The sequence below is a fragment of the Lissotriton helveticus genome, chromosome 11 (assembly GCF_964261635.1).
Source record: "Lissotriton helveticus chromosome 11, aLisHel1.1, whole genome shotgun sequence".
NCBI classification, from domain to species: Eukaryota; Metazoa; Chordata; class Amphibia; order Caudata; family Salamandridae; genus Lissotriton; species Lissotriton helveticus.
Window position 1 is genome coordinate 7,279,761 of NC_136072.1, and position 24,110 is coordinate 7,303,870.

General features: G+C 47.2%; 1 protein-coding gene across 1 annotated transcript in view; it reads left to right on the forward strand.

Moving 5' to 3' along the window:
* LOC144792071 (putative cation-transporting ATPase 13A4) overlaps window positions 1–24,110 on the forward strand; it is a 238,349-nt gene that overhangs the window by 120,267 nt on the left and 93,972 nt on the right. The window contains 1 exon segment of the mRNA XM_078666918.1: window positions 17,160–17,291. Coding sequence (XP_078523044.1) covers window positions 17,160–17,291 — 132 coding nt within the window.

Here is a 24,110-nt window from a genome sequence, read left to right on the forward strand (position 1 = left end):
ATGTTCCTAAGATTAAGAAAATTAGTAGGTAGGAGGTCATTTGCTTATCAGGTGGGAATTTAATGGAATTACAACATTGGAACGTCCATTGAAGACTATGGAGTAGCGTCAGACTTCTACTGGTTGGTAGAAGGCCGGAGCTTAAAAATTCCAATGTTTGTCTTCCTGTTTCTCCCTTCTTGATTTAGAACATTTTGCCCTTAGTGGGTGGAATGTTCTTATAGTTTATCAGCTCTTGTTTCTCAGGGTATACCAGCTGTTAAAGGCCCTCTCCCTTGTTATAGGTTGACTGTGATGAATGGATGTATAACAAATTTGTCCCACGCCAGGAAGCACGCTTGGAAGTATAGGGTGCGTGTCTCCGGGAGAAGGATCCAAGACGTGAGTGCAGTACCACACCTTATCCTACCGCTTCACTGTGGAGAGTGATCACTTCCCCAGGCATGTTTCATGCTGATGCTCGTTGGCAAACGTTTCTAAAGGTTCACATTCAAGATATAGTAAGAATTGTTGAGTCACTCATTAAAATGGCGTTAGTGGAAACAATGGACTGTTTCACACCAAAGGTGCAGTCCATAATCTGAATATTTCAAGTCACTGAGGAGTTCTGTAAACAGGGACATGACTTCCTGATGATGAGTACCACACTGACCCTGACCCGCAGAAACGCGTTAAGGAGTGGGCAAAGTGGGCTCTGGCCCAGGTGAAGCTCTTCCAGGTGCACCCTCATCAATTGATCAGGACAGTCATGATGTAAGACCTATTTTAAAAATTCTTAGTTCCATTTTCTACTGCTTTGGAAGACAAACACCCCATACTCCCTAAATCATGCAAACCCTATGTGCCTTTCATTTGGTCCCAGGAGCATAACTCAAGCTCCTGTAGCACCTATCGCCATGGGGACCCCAAACTTTCAGGGCCCCCCTAAACCTTGAGAGGACCCAAATTAAGCCAGAAGCTAATGGATATATGTGAGATATGGCAGACTAAGGGGCCCTTTCTCACATTCAGCATGGCGGGCCCAACACCTTGCGTCACACCTTTGTTCTATCCTTGAAGCTTAATGAAAGGGAGGAGGGTGTGGCCTGTTGCCTCGTGCCATCAATGCCAGTTCCACCGAGGCACTGCCCAGTGCCATGCATTTGCAACTTTGCAGACAGTAAACTAAGATATGCCAAAAGAAGGTAAGGCGGCACACCTGAAGTATGAAGGTGGGTGCATCGCCTACACCTAGTTGCTGTTCTTGCACAGCTCACTGATTGTGAGCTGTCTGGGGCCTGGTTGAGCGTTGGCCAGTTATGGTCACTGCACTGCTCCCAGTCCTACGAGGTATGATGTAGTTGACAGTGCACACAGGCACCCTTTCATCATGGATGTTAAACTTCTCCCCTTGCCCTGATCTGTCCATAGTGAGAGGCCTCAGGTGTGAGGCTCAGTGTTTTCACATTTACACCGCTCTCCTCAAACCCCCCCTTGGCACTCAAGGGATACATGGCAGAAACCCTCTGGTCTTCAGAAAGCCCTACACCAATCCTTGCATTGCAGTGCAGGGCTCGATGAAGGGCGTGAGGAGACTTGGCCACCTCAACAGCCGGCACTTACAATAGATATAAAAAAGTTCATGTACTTATCATTCTAGAGTATCTGTTCATTAAGGAGATGTCTTGGCATCTGGCATTGGACTGGCAGTACCTGCCTCTTAATGCACTGTGGAAACTCTCTGCAAGGGCAGGGTGACCCCCTAGGGTGGGTAGTAAGGAGAAGGTCGTTGTGGTCACACAGGGTGGAAGATCAGTGACTGACTGTTGAAAGCAGGGAGTGCTCTTTCCAGCCAGGGAATATAGGGCCCGATTTAGATCTTGGCGGAGGGGAATACTCCATAACAGATGTGACGGATATCCCTTCAGATGTATTATGATCCCATTACATACTATGGAGATTGTAATACGGCGGGCGGGATAGCCGTCACATTTGTGATGGTGTATTACTTCTGCAGTGATCGAAATAAGGCCCATATTTTAGACAATTCGGGCCTGATTCACAAAGGACCTCTGTACTCGTGGCGAAGGCCCCACAGTCATGGGAGCATCTCCGCACTCATGCTGGAGGCCCCCAGTCGTGGGGGAGTCTCAGCTCTCATGGTGGGGGCCCCGCAGTCACGGAGGAGGCTCTGCACTCATGGTGGAGGCCCGCAGTCATGGAGGAGTCTCTGCACTCATGGTGGAGGCCCCGCAGTTGAGGGCGGGTCTCCGCACTCATGCTTGAGACCTCCCAGTCGTGGGGGAGTCTCTGCACTCATGGTGGAGGCCCCGCAGTCATGGAGGAGTCTCTGCACTCATGGTGGAGGCCCGCAGTCATGGGGGAGTTTCCGCCCTCATGGTGGAGGCCCCGCAGCCGAGGGTGAGTCTCCACACTCATGGTGGAGGCCCTGCAGTCGAGATCGCGTCTCCACACTCATGCTGGAGGCCCCCCAGTCCGCACTCATGGTAGAGGCCCGCAGTCATGGAGGAGTCTCTGCACTCATGGTGGAGGCCCACAGTCCTGGGGGAGTCTCCACACTCATGGTGGAGGCCCGCAGTCGAGGGTGAGTCGCTGTACTCATTGTGGAGGCGCACAGTCTTGGAGGAGTCTCTGCACACGTGCTGGAGGCCCGCAGTCGAGGGCGAGTCTCTGCACTCATGGTTATTTAATCACATAGTGTTATGAACATCTTACTAGACATCGCATTAAATAAATATATTATAAATAATATAGTGCTCAATGGTAGGGTGGGGGGGGGCGTTTGTGAAGTGGTTGGAAATAGTGAAGATATTGGAATGTGACAAAGTTAAACATACAATCTTGATATGCAGCGCATAATTACTGCTGGCTTTCTGTGGTACCAATGGCGTCTTCTAGGTGTCTTGATTTTTTTCTCTTTGTGATATCCTTCCCAACATAGTAATTGACACTGCTTTTGAGACACGATCCGTCTATCGCTAGCTCTTTTTAGAGGAGCTCCTCTGATGGTGAAATCATCGTTCCAATCTGGTGACATCATCACATGGAGCTCACCACTGCTTTAACACCAGAATCTTCCGGTGAAGGTAGTTATGTCACACAACTGCTCATTCACACTTTATTGATGTCTTAAAATGTGTTTGGCTACATTTCTTGTATCAATGTCTTAAGATTCCTTCTTGTACTCCGCCCGCTAGATAATTTTAAAACCTTGAGGTTTTTCAGAACTTGACCATAGACCGATTGTTTAGCACTTCTGATGATCAACTGATGATTTTTGGGATCTGCCACCTGGATTGAGGCTGCTCTTGCAGTATAATTGAGGATGTAGTAGCACATGATGGCATGTAGATTTGCAGGCCATGAGCCATCCTGCTCATAATGGCCCGTCACCTGGTTGCCATCTCTTGAAGCTTCCGCCTATGTTACAAATCAGGGGTTCAGTGAGGGAGCATTGCCGTGGCCTTTGAACCTCAGTAGCATGGATAGAAGTTTCCTTCGAGCACACTCTTTGGATCCATAGTGACTGCAGATGCCAGCAGCTTTTGCTGAAGCATCATGGTAAATCTGGATACACCTCATGGATGTTGAGTAAGCCCAGAAGAGAGGAAATGGGAAAGAATTATTCCTCCAATCTGAAAGCATTTCCAAAAGTGTCCCGTGGAGTTTATGCTTCTGCTCGGAAGGTACGATATAAAGAGGAAATTGTGAGTTCCAACATAATGGTGAGAGAGGTGTGTGGAACTTGACAGAGAGGGCCAATATACAGTTTATTATCAACTCTATCCTCTGTGCATTTACATCGTCTATCAGAAACTGGCGTGTCGAGTCAAGGTTGTACCCTCCCACGGTATCTAGATAGGAACCAAGGTATGTTCAGAGAAATCCATCTGCTTCAAGATATCAAACACTCATTTAATCACCTCCACATTCATTTTTTATGTTCACCAGAATTTCATATCTTAGGGTTTTTGGAGGATAAAATCAAGGACCCGGTGTTACTAAAACTTGTGGATCATGCTGAAGGACAATGTGGCAGAAGAGATCGACACAATGTTTCAATAATGGGTAGGAAGGAGTGCTTTTTCTTTTTGATTCATGTGGTAGTCATGGCCAGTCTGGAAACCCCAGCTAATTCAATCTTCCTTCTAATGGTTTGGTCAGTTTTGAGCTGAAAGTTCTTGAAGGCACTTTTAAAGGTGTTGGTAAAGACTTGTGCTTAATTGAGATGGTGCTTGCAGGGGGGGCAATTGTGTGGACCGACACTCATCAAACTTTCACCTGGAGCAAAAGAGAGAAAAACACAAAAAGGAAAGGAGAAAGACAAAGACAAAAAAACAGTGGCAATGTACAAAGTAGGAATAGAAAAAAACTTGCAAGAGTGAGACAAAGGGGCACGGAGTGTCTGGTGGTTGATGAAAGAGGCATGAGGTGGAATCAAGACTATGCAGGGTTGGTGTTCTGCAGTCCTGGCCTTCAGTTTTGCCCCTCGCCGGCTTCTGAGCAAAGCTTTGGGTTCTTTCACATTTTGCTTTATTCATTAAGCACTGGTGGAGACTATGGAAAGGTAGGTCCATGTACTCGTAACAGCCACGGGAAAGGGTTCTGGAAGAGGAAACATTGGTGACCAAGCCTCTTTCGAAAGCGTGTCCTCTTCAAATATTGGCTCATGGCAACTGATTGAACACGGGCATTAAGGATCCTTCCAGACATTCCTGGCCTTTGAGGTTGTCTTTCTCGGTGCAGTAACAATGGCCACAGACACGGAAGGAGTAAACTCTCTAAGAGCCTTCGTCTCGGGCCTTTAACAGTGGAGCAGGCCTTAAATAGCTGGGTAACCCCTTGGATGCCGGCATCAGAAGAAAAAAACATTGAAGTAGAACGGAGCTAAATTCAATATTTGACTTTATTTTTCTCTAGCACTTTTTAACCCTGTGACAGTGCGTTGGTGATCATCTTTTAGAATACATTTTGCAACATTTAACTAGAGCATATCTCCGCGGTAACAAGGAAACGTCTGCTCCTACAAATAAGTACTAAGAACCTGGGAGCCGCTTGAAGGCGTTAGACACTGTGGGACCTTGTTTGCTGCTGACTGCCTGCCATACCGGCCATACCGGGGAGAAGGAAGACTTGGGGCTTGCTCTTGGCGGTACTCCGGGACTGCGAGGACCAGGCTGCCTAGCGTCCCTAACACCGGACGCACCTGGGCCCTCTTCCCCCCACGCCTCCCTATTTAGGACTTCCCACAACCGCGCACGCGGGACGCGCGCGGGCGGCCGCCGGGCTAAGACCGGGACAAGGGCGGGACCGTTTTGTGGCCGTTCGGGGGCCAGCCCTCCAACATTTATTTGTCTGTGTAACCATTCTTATTTCAATCCATAAGTAAGTTTGTTGTCTGTGCATATTTAAATTTGATTCCAATACATTGACGCCGCTACATTTAATGGCTGCCATGCATGGAAAAAGAGCGTCACCTGACTCTGGGGGAAACATTAAGGGGACTTTGGACAAGTACTTCAGAAAGCCCGCTCCTGCGAGAAACGATCCCTTCATTATTAGTTATTAGTGGTATAGAAGAAAGTAACACTTTGGGTATTAGTGACATTACCACTTCAATTGAAACTATACCTACTAATACACGAATACCACCACCTGGGAAAAAGAAATTTGGGAAACAGGGGGTTGGCAAAATTGTTGGACCACCACCAAATAAGAGACAGAGGAAGGGAGGGGCTCAGCATAGAGCCAAAATCAGTCACACTGATTTCGGAAAGGGTAGAATAGTTACTGTTGCTCCTGTACCCATAAGTAATGTAATCCTACCCTCTGACCTGGCCCAGGTTGCCCCACATGAAATACCATCCTCCCCAAATATTTCTATATCGACTGCAGTTGGTCCAAACTTAATACCTAGCAGTATCTCTCCCCTACTGATAATTTGTCAACACTCTCCCTCGAAAATATTGAACACCTATTTAGGGCATTCACATCCCCCATATTAGAGAGGTTGAAGAGGTTAGAGGATCGATTGGGGGTTATAGAAACGGCGATCACTAATAAAACAGGACAGTTGGTAGTACCTGCAAAGCAAGTTTTAACGCCTAAAGCTGTAGTTCCTACACCTACAGTCCTTATACAAAAGGCTTCAAATCCTCCAAGTAATCTTGCGAGCAGTACTGTCCAGGGGGTAATTCCATCTAAGGCAGTTCATCAGCCCACCCAAATTAGTAAGAAGGACACCAATAAAGGGGTCAGCACAGTGGTTGCTAGAAATAATCAGGAGGTAGGGGGGAGAGTATACCCAGGTAAAGTAGGAAACCAGAGGGTCCGCCATGTTGAACTACCACCAGAGGCAGTCCCCTACGTGGTGGTACTTACGGGGGTCCCCAGGTTGGCAGACAATAAGAGGGAAGGGTTCAGCCAATTAAAAAATAAAACCATACATTGGCTCGGGCAACATAGACCGCTCCCATGTTTCATCAACAATGAGATTGTTCATGTAAGGCGACTCCCCTGGTTGGGGAGTAGAGTAAAGGATATAGAGGGGGATCTAATAATTATAAATTTCAGAGATCCAGGGGCAGTGACACACATCCTTAATTGGATGCCAAGGACCACTGGTTCACTTATTGTCCCCTGTGATTTAACCTACTTCTATCCTAGATCCCAGGTGTCTGCAATAACATCCGTTGGGGTACCTTTTGGCCCTTTTAATAACCCTCCCGGAATGCTTAATAATCAATATATGTGGCAGGATCAAAACCCCAAAATGTCAAAAATTACATCTGGATGGAATATCGTACCACATAAGGAGAATAGGAATAACTTTAGAGGCATGGACCAATCACAAAGTGTAGGTGGAATGAATCACTTGTTGCCTTTCACCCCTTTTGAAACTTCGAACAGGTTCGAAGCGTTCTCTGCGCTAGATGATTGTGAATGACGGTCGGGGCCCCCTGTTAATAGGTCTGAATCGAGGCGAGTGTCTAGCACCAGACCGATCTCCCCAATTGCCTCTATTTCCGGGCCTATGCAGGAGAATGACACAGCCTTATGTAAATTCCTTAGTTGGAATATAGCTGGCCTAAGAGCCAAAAAGGATGATCCGCTATGGATTAATTTTATCACCTCCTTTGAAGTCATAGCTTTACAAGAATCCTGGGAAACCTCATGTGATGTTTGGCTGGATGGTTTCGTTACCTTTTTTGTTCCAGCGATACCCAGCCAAGCTGGGAGAGCTAAAGGGGGCTTAATTTTCCTTTTTTCCCTCAATCTTGCGGGGTCTTTTAAACAGTTAGACTCAGGTTCCCCATATCTTTTGATTGTAGAATGGATCGTTTCTCCGATCCATTAAATTTTATTACTTAATTTTTATAATTCCTGGGAGAGGGCAATGGATACTGATCACATTGCACACCTAGAGACATTTTTATATAATTTCAGTCTCAATAAGCACACTGTATTTGAGCTAATCGTGTTAGGTGATTTTAACACCCATTTATGCAATCTTCCCTGTCACTTGGGCGAACATTTGGGACCAGCTGGAACATTTATACCCCATTTTGAACACACAAAAACTGGTGAGGCCTTGGAAGTTTTAATGGCCAGTTCTAACCTTTACGAACCCCTAAACACAGATGGGAGGGAAAGAGTCCCTACATATAAAGGATCTCCGCAAGGGTCTATAATCGACTATATATTTGCCACGCCGGTGATACAATCAAAGGTACTAACCTATAGAACAATTCAGTCACCGTATAGTGATCATAACCCTGTGGTAATGGAGACGAGTTGGGGGGACCTAAAACGAGTGGGGCCGGGCCACCAACAGGAGCAGGTAATACCTGTGCCCTCTGACCAAGGGAGAAGGCTCAAATGGGGCAAGGTGATTCCAGATGATTTTATGGCAATTTTATTGCTTAAAATTGAGGGAGAAATAGAGTTATGTTTGGATCAAGAGGCCTCTAACAGCTTAATTGTTCGAGCTTTTGAATCCATATGTGCCCAAGTTATGAAGGATCTGACTGTTATGCCCACCAAGAAAATTCCTAGTATGTCAAAATGGTTTGATGTTGATTGTTCACGGATACATACCCGTTTAATGCATGCACTAAAAGTCATACCAAGGGATAGGCTGCTTATTGCCAGCTTGAGGAGGGAATACAAAAAGACTTTAAAGGGGAGAAAAGATGAAATCAAAAGTGAAGCGTGGGATAGACTTCTTTCTGTTGATGTCTTGCGGGAAATCATTAATCATCCTTTTTTTGCAGATGAATTAAATGTAGCCACCGACTGTGTTATCCCGGACGAGAAGTGGGTGGATCACTTTAAAGATGTCTACGGCGAGAAGAATGGTATAGCCCAGCCCCGCCAATTGATAGCACAGGCCTCCCCCCCGATAGTCTTTTTAGAGGAGGAAGTTTGAAAGGCTATCTTGGAGACCTCAAAAAATAAGGCCCCGGGGGCTGATGGTGTACCTGCAGACCTATACAGATACTCCCCGAAAACTTGGTCTCAGATATTAACTAAAGTCTTTAGGGCAGCAAATGATAAGGTGTTTCCAAATACCTGGGCAATCTCCATCATAGTGCCAATTTTTAAAAAAGGAAAACGCGATGACCCGGGGTGTTATAGACCCATTTCCCTTCTTGATTCGGCCATTAAGATCCTGGGCAGAGTTTTATTGGCTAAACTTAGGGAAAATTTGGAGGCCTGCGGAGGGCTATCAAACATACAATATGGGTTTAGGGAGAAACGAGGCACCCTGGACCAATGCTTGAATCTGCACCTTCTAACTGCCAAATATGTGGTGGCCGGGGAGGGTTCCCTTTACTTGGCCTTTATGGACCTCTCCTCGGCCTTCGATTTGGTAAATAGGTCCAAATTATGGTCAACTCTTCTTGAGATGGGGATAGACTCTTCCCTGGTTGCTTTTTTTTTTTTTTTTCTTTTAAAAACCTTTATTCGAGCAAGCAGAAATGTACAAGGATGGGCCTACAACCACACGGGCCAGCCGCTAAAAAGGAGGAGAGACATATCACATAAGCCCGCAGAGGTAACCGTCAATCAACAATGCAATACTCCACATTATATACAGGACCAAAACAGGTTTTATATATATGAAAGAACAAACATACAAAAAGGCGAAAGTGTATCACTGAAGGTCAGCCCAAGGGACGCAAGGGGGGGACAGCAGCGGAGGTGCAGTAATAATATCCTAAGCACTAAGGGGTGTAGAGCGGGGGGGGGGGGGAGGGGGGCAGAGATCAGGAAAAAGAAGGGGGGAAGAGCCGGTGACACCAGCTCAGTCCCTATATGAAGATTCCGGGAACGCCAGCCTAAGGAGATAGGGTAATCTCGATAGTGTCCACAAGGGGAGGAGTACAAATGTCGCCACGGTATTCGTTCCATTGACCCCACACCTTCACCCATGCCCTGGGTCTACCCCTGGCCACATAAACAGTTTTCTCACGGAACATGGACCAATCCATATTATCCTCCCATTGCGAGAGGGCAGGGGGCCTGGAGGCCCCCCAGAGTTGCGCAACATCTCGCTTCGCGATCATATAGCCCAGGGTGGCCCATCTAGTCTGTGCCACCGAATAGTCCGTGGGCTCCCAAACATTCAAAAGACAGCGACGAGGTTCCGGTCGCAAGGATATCCCCGTCACCACAGTCATCAGATCAAGCACGGCTACCCAATAAGCAGCCACCATCGGGCACTCCCAAAGAATATGCAGGAAAGTAGCACGCAAACCACATCCACGCTTACACAGTCCATCGGAGGAAAAGCCCATCACCATCAGTCGCGGTCCCGTCACGTACACCCGATGAAGGATCTTCAATTGGACCAGACGGAGTCGAGCCGGTATAGCCACCTCCTTCGGAGAGGAGAGGGCCGATTGCCAATCCTCATCATCAAGTTCCAACCCATCCCCCATCCACTGTTCCCGAAGTCGGGCCAATAAGTCAGTCCGATTGTTGATCAACTTTTTATAGATCAGGGAGATAGTGCTATCAGGAAGATGTCCGTCAAGGATACGGTCTTCAAGTGGGGAAGAGTCAGGCGGAATCTCACCAGGGGCAAACACCGAAACCAAAGCGTGCCTGATCTGTAAATAACGAAAGAATTCCCGACTACTCAGGCCGTAGTCAGCCTGGAGGGCCTGAAACGGGCGCACAGAACCCTTAGAATATACATCCCCCACTTTAGAGATCCCAATCAAGTCCCAACGGTCAAAACCCTTGGAAGACCAAAGACCGCCCAGACGTTCCGAAGCATAAAGCGGCGTCGCCAACGTCAAGCGATCCTCCCAGCCCAGGCTCACATTCGCAGCACGCCACACTGTCAAAGCAGTCAAAGTAGGTCCCATAAGATGGCGCCCAGCGGAGCGAGAATAGAGTACTCTATTAAAGTCACCTCCCGGAAGCTAAAGTTTATCCATCTCAAACGCCGGATTACGACCCGGAGAGAACATAGCGTGATTAATAGCGGACAGATGGGAAGCCCAGTAGTATCTCTTAATATCGGGGAGCGCCATGCCCCCATCGTACCATGGGATGGAAAGTTTCGCGAGAGCAATGCGCGGTCGCCCATCCCAAATAAGTTGCCTCTGAAGGCTCTCAATCTCCCGAAAATAGGTCTTGGGGATAGGATCATAATAATTCTGGAGAGCGTAGAGAAACCGCGGTAGCGACATCATCTTAAACAGGGCCGCCCGACCCAGTGGAGACAGGGGAAGTTTGCGCCAGCGGGCAACGTCCAAACGGAGCCTAAGCAACGGGGGAAGGAGATTACGATCAAAACGGAGGGACGGATCCAAGGTAACGAACACCCCCAAGTATTTGAAACCATCCCGGACCACCTGAAGAGGAAGTCTACTCGGCAACGGAGGCAAGATACCAGATAAAACGTATACACAGGATTTAGACCAGTTGATGATGAGGCCTGAGTTAGCGCCAAAGGACGCAAGAACGTCAAATAAAACAGATAAAGACTTGCGAGGGGAAGTAAGATACAAGAGGATGTCGTCCGCATAAAGCGAGACGCGGTCTTCGAAGTCCGGGGCCCAACGAATACCTTTAAGGGACGGTTCCCAACGGAGCCAGGCCGCCAACGGTTCAAGAGCGAGCGCGAACAACAGAGGGGACAAGGGGCAACCCTGACGGGTACCCCTGCCCAAGGAGAAGGGGGCCGACACTCTACCGTTCACTACAACTTGCGCCAGAGGTTCCGCGTACAACAGCCTAATCCAGCTAATAAACTCGCACCCGAATCCAAATTTCTCAAGTGTCGCCCATAAGTAGGGCCACTCCACAGTATCAAAGGCCATGGAGGCATCCAGGGACGCCAAAATGGCCGGTTCAGTCAAAAGCCCCGCCCTCGCCAGCGCGCCGTGGAGGCGACGTAAATTCAGAGCAGTGTTGCGATGCGGGATAAAGCCAGACTGATCCGGATGGACCAACTCCCCAAGAACAGAAAGGAGACGGGTCGCCAAAAGTTTAGCCAACACCTTAGGTTCAACATTCAATAGGGATATGGGCCTATACGAGGAACAGAGGTCACGCGGTATACCCTCTTTGGGAATGATGATGATTGTCGCCAGACGCCGATCATAGGGAAGCATGTTCCGCTCACGAGATTCTAGAAACATGGCGCGGAGATACGGCGCCACCTTATCGGGGCATAACTTGTACAACTCAATAGGCAAACCGTTCGGGCCCAATGCTTTGCCCGAACGGAGCGATCGAACTGCATTGGCTATCTCATCATTCGTAAAAGGGGAGTCCAAAGCAATACGGTCCAAGTCGGTGACACAGGGCAAAGCGATATCACGCAGAAGAAGGCGGGAGTCGGCAACATCCCTCACAGACACGGGAGCATATACCACACGGAAATATTCCGCAAAACGATCAACAATGGCGGTCGGATCTATCACATTCTCACCACTCGCAGACTGAATCACGGGCACCACACGATTAACTCTTTCTTTCTTGTCCAACCATGCTAGGAGTTTGCCCGCTTTGTCACCCACATCGTACAATCTGCCCCGCTGCTCACGAAACATCACCTTTGCAGCGTCAGTGACCAGAGATTTATACGCAAACTGTTTTAGACCCAGGGCATGGAGTTTGTCAGGCGTGACACCAGATTCCAACTCGTCCTCCGAAGCAGAGATCTCCCCCTCAAGGTCTACCACCTCCTTCCTCCCAGCCCTCTTAGCTTCAACAATCAAGGAAAGGGCCTGTCCACGAATCACAGTTTTAAAGGCCTCCCACAGGGACACAGCCGAAGAGACCGACCCCTCATTTTCCTGGAAATATGAATCCATGGACTTGAGCAAGAGGGTACGAGTCTCAGGGGAGGAAAGATACCAAGGGTTAATGGGAGCCACTCGGCCCGCCGCCTCTACCCCCACCTCGAAACGAAGCCAGAGTGGCGAGTGATCAGAAATACCCCTCGGCAAGTGTAAAATCTCACGAACCGCCGATGATTGGGCCGCGGGCATCAGGAAATAATCCAGCCGGGACAGACTGCCATGGGCCCCAGAATGGAAGGTGTATTGGAGTTGAGTAGGATGCAACAGTCGCCAGCAGTCCACAAGGCCAAAGGTATCTAAAAACCCACCCAACCACTGCTGAGCCTGCGGGGTATCTCTAGGGGGATGGCGATCGTGAAGGCCGGAAAGCACCGAATTAAAATCACCGGCAAGAAAGAGAGTGCTATCAGGGAGATCCAACAGAACACGGCCCAAGTCAGTAAAAGTAGAGGCCTGCAAACCCGGGGGAACATAAACATTGAAGAGAGATAGGGTGCGGCCTTCATATCTACCCACCAGGACAATATATCTCCCACGGTCATCATGAATCACCTCATCAATAGCCAGGGGGAGGGAGGTTCGAACAAGAATACCCACACCCCTAGATCCGGAGGTAAACCCTGAGTGCGCCACAAGGCGGTAGCCCCATCTATTCATTGCATAACAAACATTACCAATCAAATGGGTTTCTTGCATGAAAACAATGTCCGGTGACAAACGTCGTATACATTTTAAGACCACACTGCGCTTAATACGATCTCCCAGGCCATTAACGTTCCAGGAAAGAAATTTCAACCCTCTACCCCCCATCCCAACCACCCGAGCCAAGACCCCCCGTCCATGAGCTAGACATCAGAAACAGCAGCAAACACAGGAGCAAATCGCCTTGAAAACAACACACAGAAAAGAAAAAACTTCCCAACCCCCCTCCCCCAAACTGAAGAGAAACACCCCCCACCCTGCACCCCTGCAAAAAGCTAAAGAGCCACCCCAACCTGCAGTGTGCCTGTCGCCCAAGAACCCCTATTCTACACAAAGACCCCGGAGGAGGAAAGGTCTCCGTTCCATCCACCCCCCGACCTCAGCAAGAACAAAAAAACCAAACGAAAAGACAGAATGATCACAATGTAGAGGGACGCCGGCCAACACTCCTGAGAATGTATTCAAAATAAGACAGAAGAGCCGAACAGTTAGATCTCCACACCACCTTCGGCACCGCCAGGGTGAGCGGCGGAGTCTGTCTCAGGAGGACGGTCAGGCAATGAGTCCAGCCAGTCATTAACCGCATCTGGCCGATCAAAGAAAAGGGTACGTTCATTGTATTCAACCCGGAGTCTAGTGGGAAAGAGCATGGCGTAACGTAGGCCCCGATCCCGGAGACGTTTCTTGGCACCACGAAACTCCATACGTTGTCTCTGAACCTGTTGGGAAAAGTCCGGGTAAAAGTTCACCGTAGCATTCTCAAAGGCCACCGGGCCCTTCACCCGCGAGGCCTGCAGGATAGCGTCCCGGTCTCTATAATGAAAAAGCTTCGCTACAATGGGTCTCGGCGGGGCTCCCGGCTTGACTTTGCCCCCAGGAACACGATGTGCACGTTCCACCGTGAAAAATTTCGTGAGACCAGAAGGGGCCAAATGGTTCAAGACCAGATCCTCGACCAGGAGATCCACCGAGTGGGGTTCAGGGTTTTCCGGTACACCAACCAGGCGAACATTGCAGCGGCGCGCCCTATTTTCAAAGTCCTCCAGGCGACGGGTCATGAAGTCGTTCCCCCGACGGAGATTTCCAATCTCTGTTTGGAGCTCCGAGACATCATTCGTAAGGCTAGAGGATTTAATATCCAGTGATTGTACCCTCTCATTCGTCTTGCCGAGATCAGCACGAATCAGATTCACCTCAATAGCCACGGTGTCAAGTTTGTGGGCCAAGGCCTCGTACTGTAGGCCGATGGATTCCCTCACACCCGAGATGGCGCCCATGATATCCTGTAAGGAGGGCTCCGCCGATTCTTCCAAAATTCGGTCGGACGCAATACTAGAACCAGGCAGGGCAGCTCCGGGGGACCCCTTAGAATGGGTATAACGGTCCATGACATTCGATTGAACTGGAGCTCCGCGCAGAGGTGTTTTCGTCTTGCGCGTCTCTCTGTCCCCTCTGCCCGCCATTTTGAAGATGCGTCACAGGGCAAGCCACCAGGTTCGACGGGCCCGACACCCAAAGTACAGAATCAAAAGTACATAAAAAAGGGGCACAACTCGGGTAGAGGTCGCCAAACCAGCAAATAGTTCACATGAAAGCCCAACAGCCGATCTGCCTCCAAGTCTCAGTCGCAACACGACATCCACAGCCGTGGCCCAAGTCGGAACGGAATCGAAACCGAAACTTAGGAAGGGGGGACCCACAAGGCCAGATCTCCTGCCGTTGTTGTTCAATTGCAGGACGGCTACAGTACCGCACCCCGTCCCGGGCGCACCTCAAGGGCGGAGCCCAAAAGTTCAGAGCACCATAACTCAGGAATACGAGATCCAAATCGATTTCTGAAAAGTGCCAGGGTAATCAGCCAAACGTCCCCTACACGAATTCTTGCAAGAAATCAGGATTCAGCCAGGATAAAATGTCGGGAGCGGCGAGGGTCCGGAGAGCGCTGTGCTCAAGCGGCCATCTCGGATGCCCGCCAAGCTCCTCCCCCCCCCTGGTTGCTTTTATAGCTTCTTTACACCAGGAGCTATTCGCCAAAGTAAGGGTCACAAATGAGGGGAGATGTATGGGGACTTTCAGGTCAGAGAAAGGGGTCCGCCAAGGGTGTATCCTGGCCCCCCTTCTGTTCACCATTTACATAAATGGGTTGGAAAAACAGCTGGAGGAAGGGGGTGCAGATGTGCCGCGTGTGGGAGGTCAGCCGATCCCGGCCCTCCTATACGCAGATGATGCGGTACTGATTGCCCGTACAGGCATCGGTCTGCAGACACTATTGGATTGTTTCGGCTCCTTTATGGAAAAACTTGACCTGAAAGTAAACGCGAAAAAATCCCATACTATGATAGTGGGCAAGCAGAGAGGGAAATTAAGATCTAAAACCTTCAAATGTAAGGGGGAGGTGGTTTCCAGGGTCCCGGTTTTTCCCTATTTGGGGGTCCTTTTTGATGAAAGGGGGTCTTGGGCCCCACAGTTAAAGGCAAAGAGCTTAGCCTTGGCTCGTTCAACAACTGCCTTGTTGGGTTTTACCAAAAGGTTGGGGGCCAGGCCAATGGAAGCACTTTTGAAGGTTTATAACACCAAGTGCATCCCCATTGCCACCTATGGGGCTGCCCTGTGGGGTTATGTTACTCAAGAAAAAATCCAAAGGGTAGAAAATAGGTTAATTAGAACATTGCTTTCAGTGCCAAAATCGACCCCTACATTCTCTATTCACGAGAAGTAGGTCTGGGTTACATTACAGACAAGCTGAACCTGGCACCTCTTTTACTTTGGGCAAGGACATGGCTGAATCCAGAATTAACCTTAAACCATCTTATTCTGGAGGACGTCATGTCTTTGGACCATGCCATGAAAATACCTTGGTTGAAGTTTTAAAAAAACACATTTTCAGCTTTGGGTAGAGTGGAACTTTTCTTATCTCCTCGCAACATTAAGAGAGAGGATGTAAAGTGGATTAAAGTCCATTTTACAGACAGGGTCCGCCTTAGTAGAGAGGGGAGGGAAATGATGAAACCATCCATAAGAGCTCATGCTATGTTAACCACTACCCCAACCCTGGAACCATACTTGAACTTTGTTACCAGACCCCTTCACAGATTTTTATTAACAAGATTCAGGTTCAATTTGATTCAATTTTCTCTAGGTTATTACCCTTCATGGAATCATTCGAAAGATGCACACCCTTGTGACTGTGATAATTTCTCTGAGCAGGATACCATGCATTTTATGATGTTTTGTGGGTTTTATACTGCTGGTAGGAAAAAACATCTATTACCTGTGCTGAGGGAGGCGGGTTTTATTCAAGTTAGACCTGCTTTAATTTACCTCCAGATGTTGGGCAATATTTACATTACTTTTAGTGTGGCCAGTTTCTTAGCAGAAGCTTTCCGTTATAGAAAAAAACGAGCTCCATTGAACATTTTATTGTAAATAAGGTATCTTTTATTAGTATTAGACACAATGTAGTTTAGTAAATTTCAGGTTTATCCCGCTGTTGTATTATTTATGTAATGTGATTTTAATGCATATGTATTGTATGTGCTTTTTATGGTTTCTTTGAAAATCGAATAAAGCGTGCTTTGACTGACTGACTGACTAGCTGGTACAGCCCGCTACGGCGGGCTAGAAGGCTATATTAAAACATTGGAATGTGGAGCACTCCATTGAATACAATGGAGTGCTCCAGTGCTCCTAATGGCCGGTAAAGACCCGTAGAGCAACATTCCAATGTTGCTTTTGTTCACTTCTATTGCTGTGAACAAATGCCCCTCAGAGCTCAAGGGGATTTAAACCCCCTCAGGCTCTGAGACGCCATTGTTTTATTTGTCAGAACATTCTACCCTCTAGTGGCAGAGTGTTCTAATAGCCTTATACCCCTTCGTTGCTGGGCTATACGGGTCATTAAAGTACTGCTCTCTTTTTAAAGGCCCTCGCCTTTGGCTCTGGCCTTTAATGCTGGAGCGGGCCTTTCTTTAGCAGCCGGTATACCCGCTACGGTGGGCTACAAGACTATAATAATAACTTGATAGCACGGATTTATAATTATTCGCAAAAGTTAAAAGCATAGAAATCTCAAATCCAGATTTCTAGATTTCTACGAACCAAGACATAAAACAAAGTCTTTTCTTCTTTTTTCAGAGTACAAAGAGGTGGAATCCCGCACTTTGGTCCCCGGGGATGTGATTTTATTGCCCGGAAACAAGCTGTCCCTGCCGTGCGACGCTGTGCTCATCAGCGGGACGTGTATTGTGGATGAAGGCATGCTGACAGGTAGGAACGCTGCAGGTGGTCACCATTATTGCTGCAATATGTTCACATTTTTCCTGCATGATAAAAGGGGTTACAATGCAAGAACTGCCCCCTCCAGCTGGGAGTGCAGCTGTTTCTGCACAGGGGGCCCTTCCTTGTCCAGTAGGGCGCCCCCTAGCCTCGACAATGTGTTACTCAAGTTGAATTCCAGCTCTAAAAAATATTAAATGACACAATTGCAATTGATTTTTTACTGGTTCACTTACGGCCGATAGCTTTTTGGGTCTGGGATCATTTAAGCCAATTGCTTTTTTTAATCTATACGTTACAAATAAGCCTTGGCAAAGCCAATAGGAGTGGGTTGTGCATGCTAACAGATGCAGTGTTGGCATAACAGAAGGAAAAACTCAGAGGGGAGCCATCAGTAGAAGGCAGAGGCAGTATATTTGTAAAGCAGCCCATTATGCAGTTGGGTGCAAGCACTGGAGGGGGTACTGGAGAATATATCCAGACTACAGCGCCATTAGAAGAGAGAGGCATACATCACCGGGCTTTGCCAAGAAGTGATTAACAAAGTCCCAAGTCAGTGGTGGAAAGGGGCAGACCAAAGCCTAGTCTGTGTAGATTGTTAGCTTGAGATCTGTATAAAATCCAGACCTCAAGATACCGCTTGAAACCTTTAGTCGTGAGTACCTAGACTCAAGTACATTTTTCCACATCAAGTTAGTGGTCTAGTCTTCAACTAGCCCATAGACCATTAAATAAGTTAAGAAGAAATATTTTGTGGTTTGTTACAGACAGTTCTGGCAGGGATATGAGCTCCAAAAGGGAAAGACAATGGCCTAAAAGCCTAAAAGCCAGACTCTTCAAACTGAGCTATTGATGCTTTTCTGTGTGGTGTAGTGACACGTATGAGTAAACTATTTCATTGGTGTTGGGCTACGCCATCTCTCGCAAACATTTTGTCTTTACCCTCCACTTTTTGCTGAAATTCATCTTTGTTGCCTCTAGGGCTCTGTGCACTTTACCACTGCTGACCAGTGCTAAAGTGCGTGTGGTCTCTCCTCTACACATGGTCAAATTGGCTTACACCTGATTGCCATATTTCATTTACTTATACGTCCCTTGTGTAGTGGTATACCACATACTTAGGGCCTGTAAATAAAATGCTTCCAGTTCGCCTTCAGCACTTATTGTGCCGTCCACTTAAGTAGCCCCTTAAAACTTGTCCCAGGTCTGTCATTGCAGCCTGAAAGCAGTTTTAAAGTGCCAATTCTACTTGGAAAGATATCACCCTTGCCAAGCCTTACATTCCCTTTTATTACACATAGGTCACCCTAAAGTAGGTTGTAGGTAGCCCATAGGCAGTGTGCATTGTAATTAAAAGGTTGGACATGTGCTTTTAAGTTTTACGTGCCCTTCTACTGAAAAACGATTAAGCACATTTTTCTAAGCTGTTGCTACAAAATCAATCGGTTTGTAAGCTTTGATTTGCAACAGATAAATATTTCATGTTTGGTGTCTGGAAGACTGTAATTTAAAACACCTTTTAATGGTTAAGTCAGATTTTTAGTTACAATTTTAAAAATGTAACTTTTAGAAAGTTGGCATTTTCCTGCACTAGCTATTTGGTGCCTGCTGCCGTTTTGTGGGTCACATGACTGGATGTAGTTGGACGTTATTTATTCCTTCCAGACAGCCACATACGTCATTAGTCATGCCTACATGGGCCATCAACTGGCAGGATGAGGGGGCAGAGCTGGACACAGCCTCACCTGCAACCGATTAGACTGTGCCCTGACTTCACACAAAGGACTTGCCACCACTGCATTTTTCATGTAGCCAGCTTTGAGCCAGGGCAGAGGAGGCAGAAATTGTATAGAAACTGTGCCTACTTCAAAAAAGTCACCACGTATAAAAAGGGGAACCTCAGACACACTATAGTAGTGGTGGTCAGTACTCGCGGAGTTTCACGCCACGGATTTCCACGGAGTTGCAGAAAAACTCCATGAAATTCCGCAGAATTCCACCAATGGGTGTAAAATATGCAGGTTGAGCTGCAATTGAGCATCAGTAGTGCAAGCAGTGCTGAGAATCAGTGCGAATAGCCTCATGTGTTGCGCAACAGTGCGTTGCCTTTCAAGTTGTTTTTTTCTGCTGCTCAAGTAGAAAATGTACTCGAGAGGCAACGGATGTACTCAAATAGCTGCCCTCTGACCCCAACTGTTCACGAAGGCTGGTGACCTCCTTGTTAGAAAATCGTGCTACGGGATGCCAGATCTCACTGCCAATTCTGCAGGCAAAACGCAATATTACGCCCACCACCACTTAGTTCACCTCCTGTAGCTGCGAAAGGACTCTCAGAGGACTGCCTGCTGCTGTGGCCTGCTGTGCACTCCACAAGACTGCTCTGCTGCACCTGAAAGTGTGACTCGGCTGCCTGGAGCCTGCCATGAACCCTCAGAGTCCTGTCCTGCTGCTTGGGCCCTGTTCCACTGCTTGGACCCAGGACAACAGAATGACTTGAAGGGACGGCTACATGGCCTCCTGATCGGAACCTCAAGGACAGAAAAGTCTCCGACCATCTTCAACCCGCACCTGGAGCCAACCTGCCTGAGTCTTAGCTCCCAAAGTGGTGCCCTTCCAGACCTGGACACTTGTGGGTGGTGCTACAGGTGTCCACATAGTCAAAAGCCACAACTTGGGATTTTTGGTTACAAACTGCTCTGAGAACAGAGGAAAGACAGGGATAAAACTGCTCATCTATCCGCCCAAGGTGCATCACATGTAGGCCTGACTTCGAGGCAGCTCCCACTACATTCTGTTCAGCAGCAGCAAATCCTGTTCAGCAGACCTTTGCCAAAGGGATTTCCAGACTCGTTCCACTCTCATCAGCTACAGCCACCAGCGTCATCCCGGTGGAGATTTTCAACTTTCAAAAAAGACACTGATTCCCAATAAAGAAATCCCTGCTACTTCGTTCAGTGACTCCCCGACAATGATTGCTCCTCCTCGTACACCACCTGCAGCCTTGACCCGCAGAACTGCTACCTTTCTCAGTGAATTTGGCGCAATTTCACCTAAATCCGAAAGTAACTCTTGTTCTAGTAGTTGGGGTTTTCTTCTTTTGATGTCAAAGAATGTATTTAAATTTGCTTTCCTTATTCTAAATTGGTGTGGGAATTTTCTTGTGTTGTGTTTTCACTTTACAACTGTTTGTGTACTGCATGAATACCTCACTCTCTGCCTCTAAGTTAAGCCTGGCTGCTTGTGTACCAAGCTACCTGAGAATTAAGTGTTGGGTAATTTAGTGACGTTTTGTGGTCCACCTTGACAATCCCTGCGGCTGTTGCTTGATCAGGGTTAACGCCCCACTCAACCAACAACCCAATGTCTCACAATTGGTATCACAAAGATAGGGAAAAGGCAAAAATAACAAAATATGTCATAGTATTCCATCTGAATAAGAGTGTCTACTTGTGCTCAGCCATGGCCCAATGCATAATATCGTCTATTTGGTGCACTGATCTTGATATATATAGATAAATACATCTAAAAACGTATCTTGCACAAATAAACTTTCAAGTGCATCTGATTGTGCTCCACACATCACAAAAGACTCCAGCAAACAGTATTTGTAAAAGTGACAAAGGAAACCAGACCAGGAGAAACCAATTTTCTTTAATGAGAACTGAATCAATTTTCTGATTCTAGATCTTTTCTGCTGATGCCACTGGTCCAAATCCTGAGAACTGCAAAGACCTTTCCTGCTCTTTGTATCACTGCAAATCACTAAAATAGATTATTTAATTCCATGTATTTCCATGTCATAAGCAAGGCCACTGGAATTATGGGTTTGTGCAACTGCATTGTTTTTTGCATAGTTATTGATTTGCTGCATTTTGCCACATAGTCCATCGTCTGCAGCATACTCTGCAGATTTTAACCAAAATAATGCTTTTTGTGCAGGGGACAACCCTTTGCAATAGTTGACTGGTCAACTTTCAGCTTTTTTAGCTATGTGGTGGTGTTAAACTGGTACTTAAGAGAGCAATCAATTCCCAGACAGTGTTAGCAAGTGTAAAAGTGGCAAATAAATGAGGTGCTACTGTCACAAAGCGTGCCACATTATGCTGCATGATTTGCACCACCCCGATGCATAATCATCAGCTGTCGCATAATTCCAGTGGCCCTGGTTATAAATTAATCTGGATATTTCAGTTAACCTGAGACAGGATTTAACATTAGTTTTTTGGATTTTATTGAAACATATGATATTTTGTAAATTAAAAAATTACTCTACATTTGCCACAGTATGGATTGTAATGTGCTCAGTTCTTTTACTTGTAAAAGAATTGTGTCCCATTTATGAGATGTCTGCCGCTGATTTAGAGTTTGGTGGATGGGATACTCCTTCACTGACGTCTCTTCTGCCGCATAACACGCGCATTGTGCACTTGCACTTTCATTCGCGCGGACGGGCTATCTGCCACTTTGTGAGGGAGTAACCTGCCCACCAATCTCCAAATCATGACCTGTGCCTCCTTGTGAGGCAGACCCAAACCCTGCTCTCAAGGAGCTGCTTTTCCCAGAAAAGGGAGCCAAGACATCTTTCATGTTACTCCTTCTTTTACCTCTTGTACATTACAACTCAGTCTTCGAAGCCCCACTGTGTGCAATGTGGGATGTAAAAGACTCCTATCCAGATTTGGCGTGGGTGAATATTACAGCATTGAAAGTAAAATTTGGGCAGACAATTATTTATTTTATTGATTTTAAAGGGCTGGCGTGTTGCCTATTGCCGCAAAGACCCATCGATTAGACTGGCTCAGTGAGCAATAAGTAAAGACGGTGCAGAGGAAACACAGGTTGAACATCAGGGGACCGTGTCAGACTCGAGGCCCGATTCACAGAACTAACTTAAGACAAAATCCTAAACTTACTACTTTTGGTATTCACAGAAGTTAGGATTTTGTCTTAAGTTTGTCTTAAAACAGACTTGAGACAGATTTAAGACAAAATCCTAACCTAAGTCTGTCTTAAGTCTGTCTTAAGAAAAAATCCTAACTTCTATGAATACCAAAAGTTGTACGTTTAGGATTTTGTCTTAAGTTAGTTCTGTGAATCGGCCCCAGGGCCCGTAGCAAGGGTCTAAAGCGATGCGCTGGAATCTGGTGCATGGCACCCTCTAGCGTGCAGTCACAGTTTTTCTACATTGCTGGTTCTCTGGCTGCATATGAGAGCACCAGGGGTTGGCTATTACATATGTGATGGGGCGTATCAGGAAGTGATGTCAGAGGATGATCAGATGCGGGTCACATGAGAGATTGTCATCATTATATACTAAGATGGCCGGCCAAACATACATGCACACTTAGAAGTGCACAAACCAGTCCTCCTCCCCCTCCCGTGGCCCGCCTCTCCCTAAGCACGCTGGCTCAGCCAGCAGGTGAAAAATGAAGCGATGACAGAATATAGGGGCATATTACCAACAACTAGCAATAATTATCGCTATGTTGGTTTAGCGGCGATATTTTTATCGCCGAGCTGCGGCAATTTTTATCGCTTAGGAACCTTGCTATTATCAAGGTTTATCTCCTAAGCGATAAAAATCGGCCGAAATGCATGAATATCGCTGAAAAGTCAGCGATATTCATGCACTACCGAGCTAATGCTCTTGGCCATGTTATCCACCTCCCATTGGATAACATGGCTAAGAACTGCTCAGGAGCAGGTGTTAGCTTTTGGAGATATTCGCGCTTAGCGCGAATATCTCCAAAAGTTGGTAATAGGAGATAGCGATGTTAGCGACTGTTTCCAGTCGCTAACATCTTGGCACGCCTACTTTGCATGTCATTAGTGATAAATATCACTGACATGCAAAGTGGGGCCCAAGATGGTCGCTATCTCCTACTAGCTGTCGCTAACTGGTGTTAGCGACAGCTAGGTAATAGGCTTTCTTGGCTGTTAAAGCCAAAAAAGCGGAGATAAACCCCCTTGATAATATGCCCCACACTTTTATTTTTCGCTTGCTGACTCAGGGCCAATCGGGCGACTCTCTTCCGCCATTTCGTAGGAGCCGCCTCTGATTATATATGACACACTGATAGCCCTTAAATATTTACCCTTGTTGTTTATCCAGTTAGTGTAGCCTTCCTGTACCTTTTCCTAATGTGATGCATACAACCTGGCCTGGCAGTTTGGGCTGGGCTGTTCCTATGGGGAGCAGGGTCAAGATTGATTTGCATATGGCTGGGACTGGACTGAAATGGAACTTGCAGCACAAGAACGATGGATTTAGGCCCAGATCTCTGTACTGGGGTGAATGTATGACATTGTTCTGCATTCTGTCCATCTATTGTTCTTTTTTCATTTGTCACCCCGAGTGGGACGGGTATGCTCAGACGTGAGTCCCGTGCTCTCCACACAACTGGAGTCAAGCTATCCTGGCTGATGAGGGGTGATACCCTGAAACCGGTCCTTGGATGCTTGATTCAAATCCAGGAAGGACCTGGCCTGGCAGTTCATGCTGGACTGTTCCCATGAGGCACAGGGTCAAGACTGATTTGAATATGGCTGGGTCTGAACTGGAATGGCGAGCAAAAAAACAATGGATTTCGTCCCAGATCTCTGTACTGGGTAAATGTTCGACATTGTGCAGCATCCTGTCCATCAATTGTTCTTTTTGCATCCATGTGGTGAGGCCTCAATGGTAGCTTGTGTCACTGGCCAAAGCCTTTTTCTCCCATCTGGGGCTCGATGGAAATTGTCTGGAAATCGCAATGCCAATCCCTCTCTCTCTCTCCCCTCTCTCTATCTCTATCTCTGTCTCTATCTCTC